Below are 17,677 nucleotides of genomic sequence, written 5' to 3'. Positions count from 1 at the left end.
TACAGTCACTTCCCGATACTTGTGTCACAGAATGTAATTTGCTATTTGCCATAGATCCTTAAATAAAATTTAAGTGGTGATTTCGTTGGATAACTTCTAGTTTTACTGTTATTTTGTTATTTGATTTGTTAATTATGGTCACTTCGTCAGCCAGCTAGTCAGCGATTTGATTGTCTACATATTTGGTTAGCCAATTACTACGCCAGTTAGTAAGTCGGTAACTTAACCAGTAATCAGTTTGATTATTTAATTATTTTAAAACAATTTAATTAGGAACAGAATTTGTTTGTAAATGAGTTACTCAGATGTTTGTTCAAATTGTTATTTAATTAGTCAGTTATCTCTCTCATGTGTGTATGTGTGTTATTTATTTGTGTTAAATTTCAGTCCATTAATCCATTGATTGACTCATGTTTTCTGTTCTGTTTTAGGTAAGTGTCCAGAGTCCATGGCTTACAATGGAATACGTAATGTACCAAGAATATAACAATACTGGCTTGAATTTATTTGTAATGTGATTATTTAGCACTGTAAATGTTTCGTTTCAATGAACGCATCAGTTCGATTTCAGGACGACATGTTTCAACAAACTGCTAATCGAATACTAAAGATATAGGGGTGTTCCAAAAGGATGTATACATACATTTTCTGAATGACATAGACATCTTAATAAACGAAACAATTACATATGTGAGCAGTGGCACGTATTGAATTAGCGAATCTAGTGTAGGTGTTCAAAATGGTCACATAATGAATACATATTTAAATGACCCCTTTTTGTATGAAACTAGAGTCGCCACACGACTTCTGTTCTGTATACGTTTTCATAATTCCTTGTCTAAATTCCAGAGCTAGATATTGAACAGTTCTGTAGCTTTAAAGTGACGTAGGTGATGTGTGTGTGTGTCAACGAGTTGTACATGGCGGCACACTGAAATGTTTATCGTGGCTCTTCAAGCTGTTATGGATTACAGATTACTCTGAAGTTCTGTCTGTGCTTGCATAAATTATGCTCGTTTTATTATTCGCTTAAGTTTTTTGTTGTCATTCTCTTATGCTCCTTTCCTGTTTCAAAGTTGCAATGAAAAATAAATTTCAAATAATTTTTAATGTCATAATTGCCTCATCAGTGAACGCAACATCAACTGATGATTTTAAATGTCTCTTACGACATACTGCTTGGTTCTGAGTCCACTTCAGTGCGTTGCTGAATTGGTAACTTCTTGTAACGTAAAGTAATACAAATTTAAATTTGTGTTTAATTACTTACTTTGGTTCTTACTTTCTTTGCTTCCTTGTTACCTCTTGTTCGTTCTCCCTTTCTTTCTTCCCGTATTTCTTTCGTTCTTGTTTTGTCTCAGTTCTCACTTGGTGCATTACCAGTCCGCAGGGCAACCAACTATCTTACCATACATTCCCACAAGCAAAGCGTAGCTTCTCTTGGCACTGAGCGAAATTCCCCGACAAAGAGGCGAAGTTCTAATTTACTTGGCTGTGCTGTGCTGTGCTCTGCTCTGCTTGCTTGCAGTGCGGTCTATACTCTTTGTCCATACACATTGGGGTGTTCGCGTCACTGCAGTCATACTTCATTCCTTCACAAAACTCACTCTCATCCTTGTTTATTTCTTTCTTTTTTCTTCTCTACCCCCCTCCAAACCTTTTGTGACGTACAGTTGTTCATAAAGAGATATGAACGCTCATCCCATGCACTGAAATGTGACTTTAGTTACTAGTTCGGATATAAGCCTGCACACATGCGTATACGTAACATATATTTACGCCTATATTGTTACTTACATGTGTACATTCTAGCATACATTCGTACACAAATAGATGCATTCTTATATACACATGTTTAGTTAGTTTGCCGTGTAATTAGTTGTCTTGTTAAGAATTATTTGTTAGTTGCTAGTTAATTTCTAAGCTTGCCCAGTTAATTTATTCGCTATTTGAAATGTTAGTTCTTTAGTTAGTTTGCTAGTCATTTTGTGTGTTGTTTGTTGTGATAGTTGGCTTTGTAGTTAGTTATTGGTGTTATAGTAGCATGGTTTTCTGTTGCCGGATACACATCAAGGCGATTTATCCGTACCGGTCAGTATTTTTACCATGGATTAAAGTGTCATTCTCGGATGTTCCGCTATTTCATGATACATGTCGGAATGAGGTCACTGCAGAACGGGTCGTGGTAAATTTTTCGACACAGCAGCGTTGTGTGCCAGGGATGTTTTGAGTCTAAACCTTGTCGATCTGATCCCGATATTGAAATGATTGAGAGTAACAAATCATTTCCTTTAAGGCCAGTTTAAGACATGATAAACCAGCAAAAGATTATTAATGTTTTTTTTAATTTACAGATTGTAAATATTGTTCGGTTTATCTCGACATTTAACTGGAACATGATTTTTGTCAGTGTATGGCTGGTTTCACATTGCGCATTGAAGAGTTGGTTAGTGGCAATCTTCGCTGTACACTGCACATCTACATTCGGGTTCCTCTTTAACTTTGCTGCAAAATTTAGTCACCAAAATCCAAACCAGTCATTTACCTGAAGAGTCTGTAAACCGCTCTGTGAACTCCATGCATCATGGAACCATTTGCATGTAAAGAGACTGTACAGTACTGCGTGTTTTTTTGTAAGTGTCTGCAAATTCCAGGCGAGAGTGAAGAGAAGCGAATATTCGTACAGAAACCGCAGAAACCGTTTGCCCTGAAAGTTTTAAGTTCTCGTGGTCCCGTGCGACCTCCTCTTCTGAACACTGGGTTAGCAGAAAACTTACAGGTTGAAGAGAGGAACGTCCCGTTTGAATGTGTGGCGTGCAGCTATCTCGGCGAAAGCTGAGGGAGGAGTCATGTTCCGAGCACAACTCCAGTCTTGCTCGTAATATATCTGAACCAATAATCGGTCCGGTTGTTTCCTGAAACGTCGTTCCCTACTTTTAGGGGAGAACGTGTTGTACCATTCAAGGTATAAGACGATTTGCGAGCATCAAGATATCTGACTGTCTTCTGGGAGGTTGCGTCTTTTTGTCTCTTAGAAATTGACCGACGTTTAGAGGTGCTTGCCGTCTCCATTATCAGAGAATACCCTGATAATGTAAGCGGTAAGCGTCTCTGAAACGTCTGTCAAATTCTACTACACTACACGGTGCAACATCCCAGAAGACAGTCATCTTCATAAGACGATTTATTTCGTAAAAATGCACGCACCAAAATGAACCTGCGTCATTTATATTATAGATTGTAATGCAATTACAATGAATGTTTTCTTTCTAAATCAAGTTGCGTTTTACTGTGTACACAATAAAATATAGAGTACAATTACTTGGTAACAGTGGATTCAGGAGGTCTCAAGATCAAATCGGAACGACGCGAGTGAGCAGATTGGTATTATTACACAATGTGAAGCTTCTTCATTCATTCAGATCGCTTAGTTTTGTAGTGAAATCTCGAACTAAGATGGACTGCATGTATAGGGAGAAAATAAATTTACACAAAATTCTGATGGGGAAGCCCGTTGGAAGCTTGCCACTTGGGACACTGAAGAGGGGATGTGAAGACAATGTTAAATTGGATCCTACGGAAATAAACTGTGATTATAGGCGAAAATTGCTCGGGATCGTGTCTACTGGAGGGTTTCTTAGTAGCGGCGTTGAACCGTCGCATTTAGTTGCCAAATTTCTGGTCCTAGTCAAAGTCATATGCCACGGTGGTCTAGCGGTTAGAACGCTGGCCTTGTAATACTGGGGTCTCGGGTTCGATTCCCGGCGGTGCCCGAATTTATAACTTGTGTTGGGCAAGGCCATGGTCTAGGCAACACGGAGTTTTCCTCCGGGGGCTTCCCCGGTTTCTCCGTGGCATCCCAACAATTACTCCATTCACACACAGAAGAAGGCAATGGCAAACCACTTCTGGATCATCTGCCAAGAACGTATATGAACAGGTCCCAGTCCGACAAAAGGATGGAAGGATCCTGTTCATATGGACCTGTCGTCAGACAGAACACTGAATAAATAAAATAATAAAATAGTCAAAGTCGTTATTCTTTCACGAAATTAAATCTGTTATTTACTTGTAACATGAAGTCGAACGTCAACGAGTTATAAAAACTTTAAAGCAGGCATCCTCTAAATGTTTTACTGTGTAAATAGGCTAATAGGAACCATAAATCAAGAAATATTTAATAATAATTTTTTTGTATATAATTTGTGCTAACATATTTTCATAGGGGATATCACATTTCATCTCAGAGTTTTGTATTGCTGCCATATTTATAATTATTTCAAGGTAAAAATGTTTATACAGAATTTTAGGTAGTCTTATGTTTGTGATCTATCATCTTACAAAATATCATCATCATTATCATCAGTCTAGAAGACAAATATGGACTAATTTCACACGTCCATCGTGCTGTTTTATTTTATGAAACGTTATTTTCAAGTTCAGATATTTTTCGACTATTTTTTCTGCAAACACAATTTCTGGTTCTGTATTAAGAGCCACTATTGTCACTTCCATCTCAGACACTGCCGTGGTTACCAGGTTGACTCTATTTTAAATAAGAGACTGAGCACTATAAATATTGAATAACCTCCAGTGGCTTGATATACATTCAGAGTTTTATGTAAATTTGTTAGTTTCTTAAAAGTTATCAGAAGAGAGACAATTACGTAGACCTATCTTAAACCCACCTTCCATTATTAAATAAATGAATTAATCAAAAATGTTTTGGAAGACATTTGTATAATATAAAAAAAGTAAATATGTTTTGGTGCACATTGTATCTGATAGGACGTGTCTTTTTCCTGACATTTCGATAATTTTAGCCTTTGTCCGTATAACCTACTGTGAAAATTACTGTTAGCCATGAAAACAACGGAATTAACGATGATAGGTTCAAATATTTATCCATTTTGGAAGAGATGTTTGGGGGAAAAAAAAGCTATTTACTAATCAACTCACATCTACTCGTAAATGATTATTAGTTACATAAAATAAGAAGCTAATTTATCGTAATGTAATGTTCTGCGTTGTTTTGTGTGATACAAACCTAATTGAAAAGTGAATTACGTAGAACTCGACGATGCATATTGAAACGTGTTTTACAAACTTTTGGGGACACATTTTGGTACACAGTGGACCTAATCACGCTTCTCTTTCTAAATTGCACATGTATGTTGTGACAAAAAAGCTATTAAAGTACAAAATAGATGTGTAATAAACTACAGGGGGTACAGTGTAGAAAACCGAATTTGTTAGCCCAAGTCAAATCCTTGCCTTCAACGCAGTTTTTTATGTTTCGAATGACTGTAGGACTTATTAAATTATGCACTTTGGATGCCAAGATGGTTAAGTGTTGACTCTTTTTAACTTGACCGCAGGGATATTTATGGTGGAACGTTACAAAGACGTGAAGAAATTCTTTGTTTTATTTGTGGCCTAGTGTCAGAAGATATTTCTACAGGTGTTGTAAACTGTATCAAAAAGTGAATAAATTCGGCTGTAAAATTAAAAAGAGGTGAGTAAATTCAGGCATTTGGGTATTCGTATTTAGATTTATATAAATTTGTTTTTTTAAAAGATTTAACTATGTAAACAGCTTAGTCGGCAACGTTTTCTCGTCATTTATTGTTTACAGAAAGTCAAAAAAGAAAGCATAATGGAGATGGGGTCGTGTTTTCTGTCCATCTGCTTGCAGGCATAAACTCCAAAATGACTCGAAGGATTTCGGTTTAATTTCGTAGTGGCAGTCTTCACTGATAGCTGTTGAGTAAATTTTGTTTTATTTTATTTTAGTTTGTGTCTGTACAATAAAACCTATACCCTACAGGAATTTAAGTTTATCATCTTTCTACTTCAAACAAATACACTTTACAAAATGGGTGTCTTATTATTGCCTTTAACTGCTAACCTTAACGCATTTCCATATAAGGAATATGAAATTAGATAGAGGACAACATAATTGTCTACATTACTGTATTAATCTTTTCTTTAGTTTTTATATAAAAAATAGTTTAGTAACCAGTTGTTGCATTGTTTAACGACTTATTTTAAACAGCGCAGATAACGCAGCGTTTAGGGGCAGATCGATTACGATAAGTTAAAAAAATTATGGAAAGAAGTGGTGGTGATTTTTTATTTTGCTATCCGGTATTTTGTCTTCAACTACTGAAGAAAACTACGTTAAACTTCATTCAGGACAGCCGGCCTCCGTATCAAGATTCAGGTACTAAGTTCTGCCGTATTTTATGACGTGGTATCAATTAGATGATTGTAGAGAAATTTATAGTCGTTTAACTGGTCAAGATAATATTGTTTTTTATGGAACCCAAAGGTTCATTGCTGTATTTACAGATAAACAGTGGGCCGTAACCATTTTAGGTTTAATTTGGCGTATACTTTCAGGATATATTAAGACGAATTTTTATATTATGTGTTTATTTACATATATTTTGCGAGTGGTGTATTCCCTTGATAGTTATCTTGCATGTCTCGTCTCCCTCATGCGAATCACACGTCTCATCCATCCAATCCCATTTTATTTAGCATAAGGCGAATAATACAGATTGTGAAGCTTCTTATTATGTAATTTTCACCAACATTCTGTTATTCCCTCTTTCTTAAGTCCAATACTTTCTTCTTCTCTATTTTATTATTTAAACCTTCTCGGCTTGAAAGTAATGAAAGGAAGTTGGAAGCATTGGAAACAGCAGTAATGTTGGCTGTTCGGAGCCACTTGCTACACTGAAGACTGACTGCCCCCACCCCGTGTTTATAAACCCCCTCCGACAACTTTGTGTTCGGCTCTTTCCGTCGCCCTTTCGGTTAGCGTCGTCAATAAACCTTCCTCTGCGTCCCCTATTTTGCAGCGCCGGGACGCGAAGCGCCTCTACGCGCCGGGACGCGTTGTCAGAGTCGCGGCAGCCGTCTTCAAGGGAGGCTGTCCGTTTTGTACGCTACTCTGGCGTCCTGGCCGTGGGGTTGAATCACTTGCAAGCAGCAGTGCGCGTCCTGACACCCCCAGTTGCTCCCAGTGACACGTGTAAGGGACAGAATCACAGTGCGTTGTTGTTTGTTTCTTTGTTTGTTTTGATTTGCTGTTGATGTTGTTTGTTGTTACTTGGCGACTGACTGTGACCATTCTACTCTTCTCATATCGCAAATCTTATCTGTAAATGCACAAAGGACCATAGTGTCCAGACATCTCTCACTTTCATTTTCGTCTTACCTGGACACTAGACTTTGAACAAAAGAGAATTATGAGAGTCTAATTTTCTGCGGATATCTCAACATATGATATATTTTCCTAGTAGAGATCGTAAATGATGTACCGTTTTTACCAATCTATATATTCCAGAGTAATTTTATTATGATTTTGGATACCAGAGAGGTTGAAATTTATATTCTTGAACATTGAACATTTTGCAAGCTATGTACTGGAGAAACTGAAGTTGAACTGGCTACGGACCTTAAATATTGAACGCTTTGAGAACTGAATACATTGTCTCTGTTGGAAAAGAAGTTGAGTCATAGATCGTTTAAGAATTTCATAGGTGAAGGCTGCTCCTAGTAGAAGTGAACTTTAGACCGCGACAGAAAAGTATACGCTTTGAGAACTGAAGAAGTGACGTTGAACCGGCGACATAAAGTGGAACACTGAAGACGTAGTCCTAGGTAGAAGTGACGTTGAACCGGCGACGGACGAAGACGAAGAAGTGACAGACGAGTTCGCCGCGTGACGAAGAGTGCAGCTGAATGCCAGCAAGTCTGTTGCCGTATCTTCCGGTGACGCTCGGAGCAAGATCCCCGCCAGCTGGTGTCCCAATGTTAGCCATGTCAACACTGATGATGCCTGCTGCCACGATGACCACCATGACGAACCCGGGACCGATTCCCGTGGCGCAGGCAAAGTTCGCTGCCGGTGGCGGTGGGGTCGTTGGAGGACCCGTGGGAGAACGAACAGGGGGCGAACCCAACGGCAAACTTGCCCCACTGAACCATAACGCTGCCGGAAACAAGTCAGGTAAGATCAATGCATACGACAATCCCAGGGTTCTGTACTTCTAAGAGCAAAGGAGCCCAGTTGGGAACTGCTATTTTATGATCACTCGTTTTGACTTGTCTGCTTCATTTAATATTACTTTATCAAGCGTACATGTTATTTAAATGGCTTCGAACGGTAGAATTATCAAGAATAATGAGTTTCGAAAAACTGGCTACGTTAATTTTTTCGAATCTGTCTGGAGAGGCTGAGTAAAACTACAACAAATTTCGTTCAGGGTAAACTGTATTTTATTATGTATATCAGCAGTTTGGAAGTTGTGTTGAAACTTCAATTATGGTACAGCAAACAGTTTTTTCCCTTCCGTGGTTTGTGTAACGACATTTTATGAACCCTGTTTTTTATATTATGTCGAATGATGTGATTAATATTCCTTATTAACTAAGAATGATCCTGAAGGAGTCAGTGTAGCATTTTTAAACTGTTGTAACGACACTTATCTGGAATAGCTGAGGAAAATACCGCCAGAATAATCGATATTAGGTTCACTAAAACAATCAGAGATTCTTCGATGTGTAGTTCACTTCTGGGTATATAACCGACATGCACTGCATTACCTGGTCACAGCTGTCAACAAAATGTCATAATTAAAATTTAAATTAAATCTTAATTTAGATAAACTATAACGCATGCAGCGGTAACAGTGCCGAGGTTTAGTACAGGAAGAGAAGAATGAATCTTAGCATGGAGTATACTGAAATAAAATGAATACTTCAGGTTAGGATGATAGTATTTTCAGATGCGTTCCTTGCCCTCATTATTGTTGTTGTTGTTCCAGAGATGCCACTCTGAATAAAGTCAGAAATTATTTTTAACAGCACTGCAAGTTATATTATTTTCTCTTTGTTTGCTTGAATGCAAGCCGTGTCGATTACAGTCGCAGACTCAAGCCGCAGATGTTAAATAACATATCTGTGTCTTGTTGCGAAAAATATACCTATTTTATTTATTTATTTGCCTGTTTAGCTGTAAAAATCGCCTTTTAGAAGAAATTTCAACTTCAATTTGACCGTTGTTATATTAGGTTATATTAAACTGAGGTTATATTAAACTAATCCGAACAGAATTTATGCTCTGTAACTTCCAATGTAATGTGTGTACCAAAGCAAATTTAAATCCGTTTTATAGTTTCGTATGTGAAATGTGCGGTTGGAGAGGTGTGACATGTAGCCGTTACATGTTCGTCTTACCGTACGTATAGCAGGTAATAATAGCGATTTTATAGAAGAAGAAAAATGTTTTAATTTATTTAGTAGATCAAAAGGATTAATTAAAATATAATATATATGTGAGAAGTTTGTGATCTGATGGCTTAATATTTTTATCGCTGTTCCCTTTTCCCGCAGAAATTTATAAAAAGTGAAAGGAGCAAACTGGCTTTCTGCGATGACATTGAACATATCATTCGTAATTCTGTGAGGGCTCTTCTTGGACATAACCCTTTGACAAAATTATGGTTGCAACATAAGTGTTTATGACGATACGAAGCGATAATTTATCGATATCAAATTATAAAGATCCTCATTATAATGCTGTCTATAATGTTACTTCTTATCTGTTATGTCCAAGCAGGGAAGTCGTAAAGATATGCAATCCTTTAATTGTACAAAAAAATCGGTCGTCGTAATTGTGTGAACCTTTGACATTATATGTATATGACAAGTTTAACATACAGTTGTTGAAATACGCGCTAGTAAAACTTGCTTACATAAATGAATTACCAAAATCGACAATGTTTAAGTCATGTAATTACTGCTAGTCTCGCCAGACAGGTTAAGCTCATGAACAATGATAACGATGCGATCGTCTCAGAACGTATTGTTGCCAAAGATGACGTGCTGGTCAGTCATTCAACTCGAACAGTGTGACAATGGGCCTGGTCTTCGCTTTTGCCTCAGCAGGAGATCTGCCAGTATCTGTGCTTTAGGTGGCCCAGTTCTGTAAAGCCACTAAGACACGCAAACCCTGATAGCGCCAGATATCAGCATTTCGATAGTAAACTGAGTTCTGTGCCGTAGTTTTCAAGGAAACGACTTGGAAATGGAAAGTAATGAAATGGGGGAAAAAAATTCCAAGTTTATAATAAAACACTTTTAATGTATAGAAACTGATAACATCTACTTCAGAATTTGAAGAATATCTATGCAGTCAGTAAGGAAAGAGTTGAATAACTCGCCTCAGCTGAGTTCTTAGTGGTTGAAGTGATTCTTATAGAATGACACGAGTCTGGCAATTAGAATCTTTTCACTTCCAGACTTCTTCAATCTAGTGTTCCAGCTAATTAAGCAGAGTGGTCGAAATACGAATTGTGTGGAATAAATTATTCTGAATTGGAAAAATCTCATTTTTTATTCATGTATTGCACTTCCCCATATGAACATTCTCTTGACATTTTATGGCGATTAAATTGAGGAAAATGAGTTTAGGTCCTGCAGAACGTATGAAGGAAATGAGAAATACACATACAATTTAGTCGGGAAACTTTTAAAGAGCAATTGTTTCGGAGATCTAGGTATAGATTGAATGATAGTATTTATTTATTGTTCATTTAACGACGCTATCTGTAGCTTAGAGTATATAGCGTCGAATAATAATGATTAATTAATATTTAATTGGAAAATATTTTCGTTGTTGTTGATGGCTAACTGTATAACCATCTCCATGGAGCAGAGTATTTAATTAGGAGTTAATATTAAGTTCAGTTAAGAAATCCCCCGCCTTTTACAGTGTTACTACTTTAGAGAAGCCGAAGACAATATATGTTATTCATGTGTAAAGTTGTCCGAGGTTTTCCTACCGACATTTTCTCCACACCGGTTGTAATGGTAATTCGGCGATGGTTCAGTCTTCCGGAATTCTGTAGAAGCGTTTTCCCTTCGTCAGATACAGTCACTCCGTGACTTACTTTATACGGCTCCACACATTCTTAACCTGGCAGCAGATGGAGTTAGCTTAAAGCCCCCCACCAGGAAATAACCCGGCTTCCATTAGATTTCAGACCGGGCGATCCCCAGAGCCGACCTGGACGTTGTAGCGAAGAGAAATGCTGTCCTGCCGGTAGTCGAAACACGGTCATTCAGCTCACAGAACAGTTTACAGATACCTTGTTGTGACGAAATCTCTGTTCCTTTATATAGAATGGATGTATGTTTATTGTCAACCATGTCTTGTTTATTTTTAAGATTTGACTTAAGATAATCGATATTCGCGAGCATTTCATGTGGTTATGAGATTTTTATTACTAACATGTACTGTATTCTACTGGAGAAATTAATTCTGTAGCGTATGAAGAGGTCTGCTGTCTTGAACAAACTTCCGTAGCATTAGTCCTCTTTATTTATCATAAATAAATATTTAGGGCCTCAGGTCAGCTTTAAATTCTTCTTGTGTTGTTTATCTAACCGCTGGTCTCAAACATCCTCGTTAAAGAAACAGTACTCACGTATCTGAAATGTTGGTTTACATAATTTTAAAGGAGATGTGACATAACAGAAACTGGCAACCATTCGCCGACAAATATGGCAGTGTTTATGTAACACGGAAGTGCATATTTGTTCGGGACGGGTAGCATTTTTAGTGGCCAATTTAGGCTGTAATTCTGAGGATGTCTCACAAACCACGATAAAATATTCTGCAGAATATTTACGCAGTACCACTAAAATTTATAGATAAACATCCACTATCTGAGATTACAGATTCTGACGGCAGCGAGTATGAAGATGACTGTCTTCTGGGTTGTTGCGCCGTGTAGTCTGGTACATGTTAACGGACGTTTCAGAAGCGATTGCTGCCTTCATCTTCATGAGTTACTCATCGCCTTGAAGGAAGTCAGCAGTCATCTCTGACACCTCGATAGACTAATACCAGACTACACTGCGCAACAACTTAGATGACAGCCATCTTTAACCTCGTTCTGTACTCTCGTAAGTTTATTCACACAAGATAATACCGGATGTAGCCACTGAGTCTTTAGCGTTCGTCCTTCATACCGGAAACATCCCATGCCTTACGGTAGTGCAGTGCCCGGCTGGCTTGCATGTGGCTTCTCTTTCTTTTTCTCAGTCCCTCCATTTAAATTCGTGGCTTACCATGCAGCATCCTTCATAATACTTTTCTACTAATAATCACAGTCATTCTCACATTTTGTACCCTATATAGTCGTGAGAACGTTGTTAAACAGACAACGGAACGATATTTGTGACGAACCCAGGCTATATGATTTCCGCCCTCGGTGTTGGTTTGTCTCTTCGTCGGTAGACCCAAACCCCCTGTATGCCTTACCCTTTTTCGTGTCATATGGATGCCAAGACTTGTTGCGATGATGTTAAAGCAGCCGGAACGTAAATTAACGAATCCGTATTTCATAGTATGCTGAACACGTGACTTGTATGCTTTATATACTTGCAGTACTGACGACATTTGTCAACAAGCTCGCATCTGAGTTTGAAATATTGAATATTATGAACTGAAAGACAAAAGACGACGGGTTACACTTCTCTAAGCTATAAAACCCACTTGAGGTGTTGAATGTCGCACAGCGTCAGTACTTGATTCCAGATCTCATACTCGTGAACTGTAATGAAGATGTTTCATTTGATGTTCTGACGTCACAGCAAACAACGCTTTCTTCCACTCATATGGTTTATAGCGTTATCAGTGGAATGCAGTTAAACATGGCCGTTCAGATGCCTGTTACTTACTTTCTTTTTAGTTATATGTAAAAGGCAGGTGTGCAACCCGAAAGCTAATGCTCCCGATTTTCGCTTGGCTGCATTTAAACACGGACTCGTTTCGTTCCACTTGAGTCGGCGACAGAAGTGTTGGTCGTACTGCCCTGTCTTTCTTTTGCAAACAAATTTCTTCAAAGAAATCCCGTAGCACTGAATGAAACTTGAGGTTCTCACGGCAGCGAAGATGTACATGGTTGTCTTCTGCACTTAACACCGTGTGGACTTTAGGAGGAATGTACTGCCTACATCTTCAGGGCTTAATGAGATATTGCTTAATAATCAATTTTCGAGGACGGTTGGAGGATCTAAGAAGGATGGGACTGGCAGGGCATCTGACACGCATGAGGGAGATGAGAAATGCATACAAAATTTTGTTTTGAAAATCCTGAAATGGAAAGACCACTCAGAAGACCTAGGTACAGATGGGAGGATAGTATTGAAATGGTTCTTAATTAAATTAGGCGTAAGGGTTTGCATTGTTTTCATCGAGGTGGCGTGACAAAAAATAACAGATCTCATTCATAAATGTGTTTCATAACGGGAAATTACATTTTTCGAAATAACCTGCAGATTTGAAAGTTTTCCAGTCTTAGAATTGATAATTAGTTGTTTTGTTGCGAATAGGACCGTATTCTACAAACCACAGAAACAACTCGAAGAATGTGTTGATGTCATGTTTAATAAGAATATACCATAAAGCTTGTATGAAGTCAGCATAAACGTTCCGTTCTGAATTTTAAATGTGATTATGAGCTCGTATGATGTTTGTTCTTTGCTCGTTGGTCATTGATGTCATATTTGTAGGTACACACAGAGACACAAAATTTATAGAGCTAAAGGATACGATATCCATGCTTATTATATAAGCATAGACTATGGAAATAGCCCATAGTAAATAGGAGTGCGTGCAGGTCGGTCGCAGAACACACCGATCCTTCTACTTCTGGCGATTGGAGCCACATTTCTGACAGTGAGTCACTCAGTTAGTGCGACAGTGAAATAAAACTTCGCCGCTTACAAAAGCCACGTCGGTCTGGCTCACGATATTCACGTAATCAACTAGCTGCCTTTATGATGGAGGCAGCAAGGACCTCTGAAACGTTGGTAAAATTCTACCAGACTACGCGTTGGTACAACCAAGAATACTGCCATCTTAAATTTAATATTCTTGAAAATATTCTGCCACAATTTGAGGTATTTATTTCGAAATCTTGTATAGTTATTAATGGATATTTTGAATGGACATAATCAGGTAGTATTACGTAATCTAATAGCACGCTGTTAATACAGGTATATGCAGGGTGATTCAGAAGGTTAGGGCCAAACTGAAGGAACGTATAGAGGGACTCAGAGAGAACAACTTTCGAATAGGGATCCATGTCCTCCGAAGTTATCCTGAGTCAGTCGAGGCCATTGAAGGCAGGGAAGTCTGATAACATTTGACTCTAACCTTTTGAATCACCTGTATTTCTTTATTTAAGGATACTGTCAGTAACTCGGCCTATGTAATATCAAATGATAGGATGGTTAATAATTAATGAAATGTAAAGTATGTGGAAGGACGCGGTCATGGCGAAATTTAAGGCACCACCCCGGAATGTTCTGGAAGGATATGCACATGTATAGAATACGTAGCAGTAACCGCTGACATAAACTGAAACTGAAGGTTACATATCATCCTCGAATGCTGCGTGCGGTGCATAGACCCTCTGTTGTGAGTTCGTAGCATTCAAGAGCCTCCCTAGTTTTATTTTTCGTAATAAATGCCGTATATGTCTTAAGGACGTCGGGTATCGGATATCTAAGCGTAATTGGATCCTTGCTGCAGGCAAAGAAGAGCCTTCTTCCAGTTCAGAAACTTATCCCTCTTGGAATATCGTCTTGCTTCTGGGCCGTTTTAAGCTATCGCCCTTTGAAAATTGTTATGGAATGATTACACGCTCACGGTGATGAAAACGGCGATGTCGCATCCTGTCAGACGAAAGAAACGCGAACGACGTGACAGGAGAGCTTGTTAGGCGGAACGAGTAGCGGAGAGCAGGATTTCAGGTTCTCACGGGATGTTGCGCCGTGTAGTCTAGAAGTTTACCGACGTTTCAGAGGTCCTTGCTCTCTCCATCATCAGGACGCAGGCCCTGATGTGGGTACTGAGGATCCTACTTCGCAGAAACACAGAATACAGCCATCGTCAACTCTTTGATGGCTGAACCCAACGATTCGACATGGTTGATACAAAAGGAGTTCTGAAATACGAGGTCAGTACAGTTCTTATCCAAACAAACTTATGTCCTTAAGATAAATTTTGGTATCTCCTAATTTTCTGGCCTTGTAAAATGCGTCTTCCTAAGGCATATTATCAATAAAATGGTGAAATATGTTAGAAAACCCAATTGTTATTCAAACGAGAGTGAAGGGGTATTGCTACTTTATGTCTGTGGCCCAGGAATGTGGATCGGTTATATTTCGTAGCCATCGAGATCGTTCGTACTTGCAGAGTGGATAAAGATGTGATCAGTAAGAACACAGAGGCGAAGTCACGAAGCTGCGTGTCGTATCTGTGTAGACCTGTCCTCAGTGCGACCCTGTTACTGCTCTGGCGACACCAACGGGACACTAGGCCGAACGTTTGCATACACAGTGGATTTTATGAACCACGTCTAAGAGTAAATAAAGTTAAGCCCGCTCATAAAGGAATCTCAAGGTGTTCAAACACGTACTCACCCTAAGGAAGATGTCTGTTATTTCATCTATTTACGAGCCAACTCACAAGCGGCGATGAAATTCTGATACAATGTACAAATTACGTGGAGTAAATTCCTTTTGAGAAACTGACAGTCTATCAGATAGTCTAGAATTTTTCTGCTTTATATGGAACTCGAATGTTTCTTACCGTGTTTACTAGGACTCACGGCTAGTCTGTCGTGAGGCATATGAAAACTGTGTTTTCCTTCACTTCCCATTCCTTTAGGTTTCATTTTAATATTATCCAGGCTTCTAAGCGTATGTATCTCTAGAGGTCTCTTCTCTTCCGTGTTTCCGACGCAAATCTGATCAACATTTCTTATTTTTTGCATGCGTATTACGTGATTCGCGTGAGCCGGCGTAGCTCAGTCAGTATAGTGACTAGCTACGGGCTGGACGACCGGGGTTCGATCCCCGACGGGGGCAGAGGATTTTTCCTCTAGCCTCTGCGTCCAGACTGGCTCTGGGGCCCACCCAGCCTCCTCTACAATGGGTACCGGGGTCCTTTCAGGGAGTAAAGCCGGTCGGGGCGTGATGCTGACCACTCACCCCCATCTAGTGCCGAGGTCAAGGAAGAGAGGAGCTATACCTCCACTCCCCCCAAACGCCTACATGGCGTATAGTGGGACAAACTTTACTTTACTTTATTACGTGATTCGCACATTTATGCTCTTTTGTTTGATCACTCTGATTACATTTGGTGAAGAATACGTATAATAATACTGTTGTCTAGTAACATGGATACACGTGTTGTTTTACTCTTCTTTTTGCTATTTTCTCGTTTCTTTCTTTCTTTCTTTCTTTCTTTTCGTCCTTCAAAAATTAAGTGTAGTGTTCTACGTATAATTTACAGATGGCGGAACTCAGTTATGTCGAGTCTGAGAGAGGATTGATTCATCTCTCGTAAATTCATTAAAAATTTTACGAACAGAAAATAGTGAATATTAAAGGAAGTTAATCTCTTGTGTATGCTTGGTTTTAAATTTCGTTAAACATGTCTGTTTAATAAAAGTAATTCCACGTTTGCTTTCATGGCTTTCAGTCGTTATTCTGGAAGCAGATATGTTTTCCGATAAAGGTAATTTGCCGTCTAGTCCTCATTCAGCTATACACAGGTTTTACTGCGGTTGAAACACTGGTTAAAATGTGTCTGACGCGAAGCCCTGTCTCGGGAGAAAGTGGGAGTGGTTGGCGTGTATTGTGTGCCAGTGGTCTTAAAAGCTTTGCTCATAACAAGCTGCAAGAACACGAGAGAGAAAATCGGAAACCAAACTTGAATGCAGACTTGTTTTTATGTCTGTCTGTCTGTATATTTGTGAGTTTTGCTTTCAAGGAAGAATAGCGATGCGTCATAGATTGGGGACGTTTGAGATGAAAGGGCTGATCAGATGATTACGTGTACTTAAAAACATAGAAAGCTCAAGGACGAAATTACGTAATGAGAATATTTACATATATATATATATATATATATATATATATATATATATATGAATATTTCTGTCTTCTGGGTTGTTGCGCTGTGTAGTCTGGTCGATGTTTACCAACCTTTCAGAGGTCATACTGCCTCCGTCATCAGGGCGATGAATTAGTATGAAGATTTCTGTCTTCTGGGTTGTTGCGCTGTGTAGTCTGGTCGATGCTAACCAACGTTTCAGAGGTCATAGTGCCTCCGTCATCAGGGCGATTCTTAGTATGAAGATTTCTGTCTTTTGGGTTGTTGCGCTGTGTAGTCTGGTAGATGTTTACCAACGTTTCAGAGGTCATATTGCCTCCGTCATCAGGGCGATGAGTATGAAGATTTCTGTCTTCTGGGTTGTTGCGCTGTGTAGTCTGGTAGATGTTTACCAACGTTTCAGAGGTCATATTGCCTCCGTCATCAGGGCGATGAGTATGAAGATTTCTGTCTTCTGGGTTGTTGCGCTGTGTAGTCTGGTCGATGTTTACCAACCTTTCAGAGGTCATACTGCCTCCGTCATCAGGGCGATGAATTAGTATGAAGATTTCTGTCTTCTGGGTTGTTGCGCTGTGTAGTGTGGTCGATGCTAACCAACGTTTCAGAGGTCATAGTGCCTCCGTCATCAGGGCGATGAGTATGAAGATTTCTGTCTTTTGGGTTGTTGTTCCGTGTAGTCTGGTCGATGTT

At 39.0% G+C, this 17,677-nt stretch overlaps 1 protein-coding gene across 11 annotated transcripts in view; it reads left to right on the top strand.

The window, feature by feature from the left end:
- The window catches only part of LOC110830226 (nucleolysin TIAR), a 907,764-nt gene that overhangs the window by 615,442 nt on the left and 274,645 nt on the right, over positions 1-17,677 (top strand). Inside the window, exon 1 of one of the 11 annotated variants that reach the window (XM_022064871.2) lies at positions 6,904-8,020. The exons of the other annotated variants lie outside the window; for them this stretch is intronic. Coding sequence (XP_021920563.1) covers positions 7,753-8,020 — 268 coding nt within the window. The 5' untranslated portion in view covers positions 6,904-7,752. Of the gene's footprint in view, positions 1-6,903; positions 8,021-17,677 lie in introns of those variants that run through there. 11 annotated transcript variants of the gene reach the window in all.

This window comes from Zootermopsis nevadensis, unplaced genomic scaffold, assembly GCF_977971745.1.
Source record: "Zootermopsis nevadensis isolate Lab colony 2312 unplaced genomic scaffold, Znev_1.0 Znev_ptg000021l, whole genome shotgun sequence".
Taxonomy (NCBI): Eukaryota; Metazoa; Arthropoda; class Insecta; order Blattodea; family Termopsidae; genus Zootermopsis; species Zootermopsis nevadensis.
The sequence above is the reverse complement of the archived record's forward strand: the minus strand, read 5'-3'. Positions and strand labels throughout refer to the sequence as shown.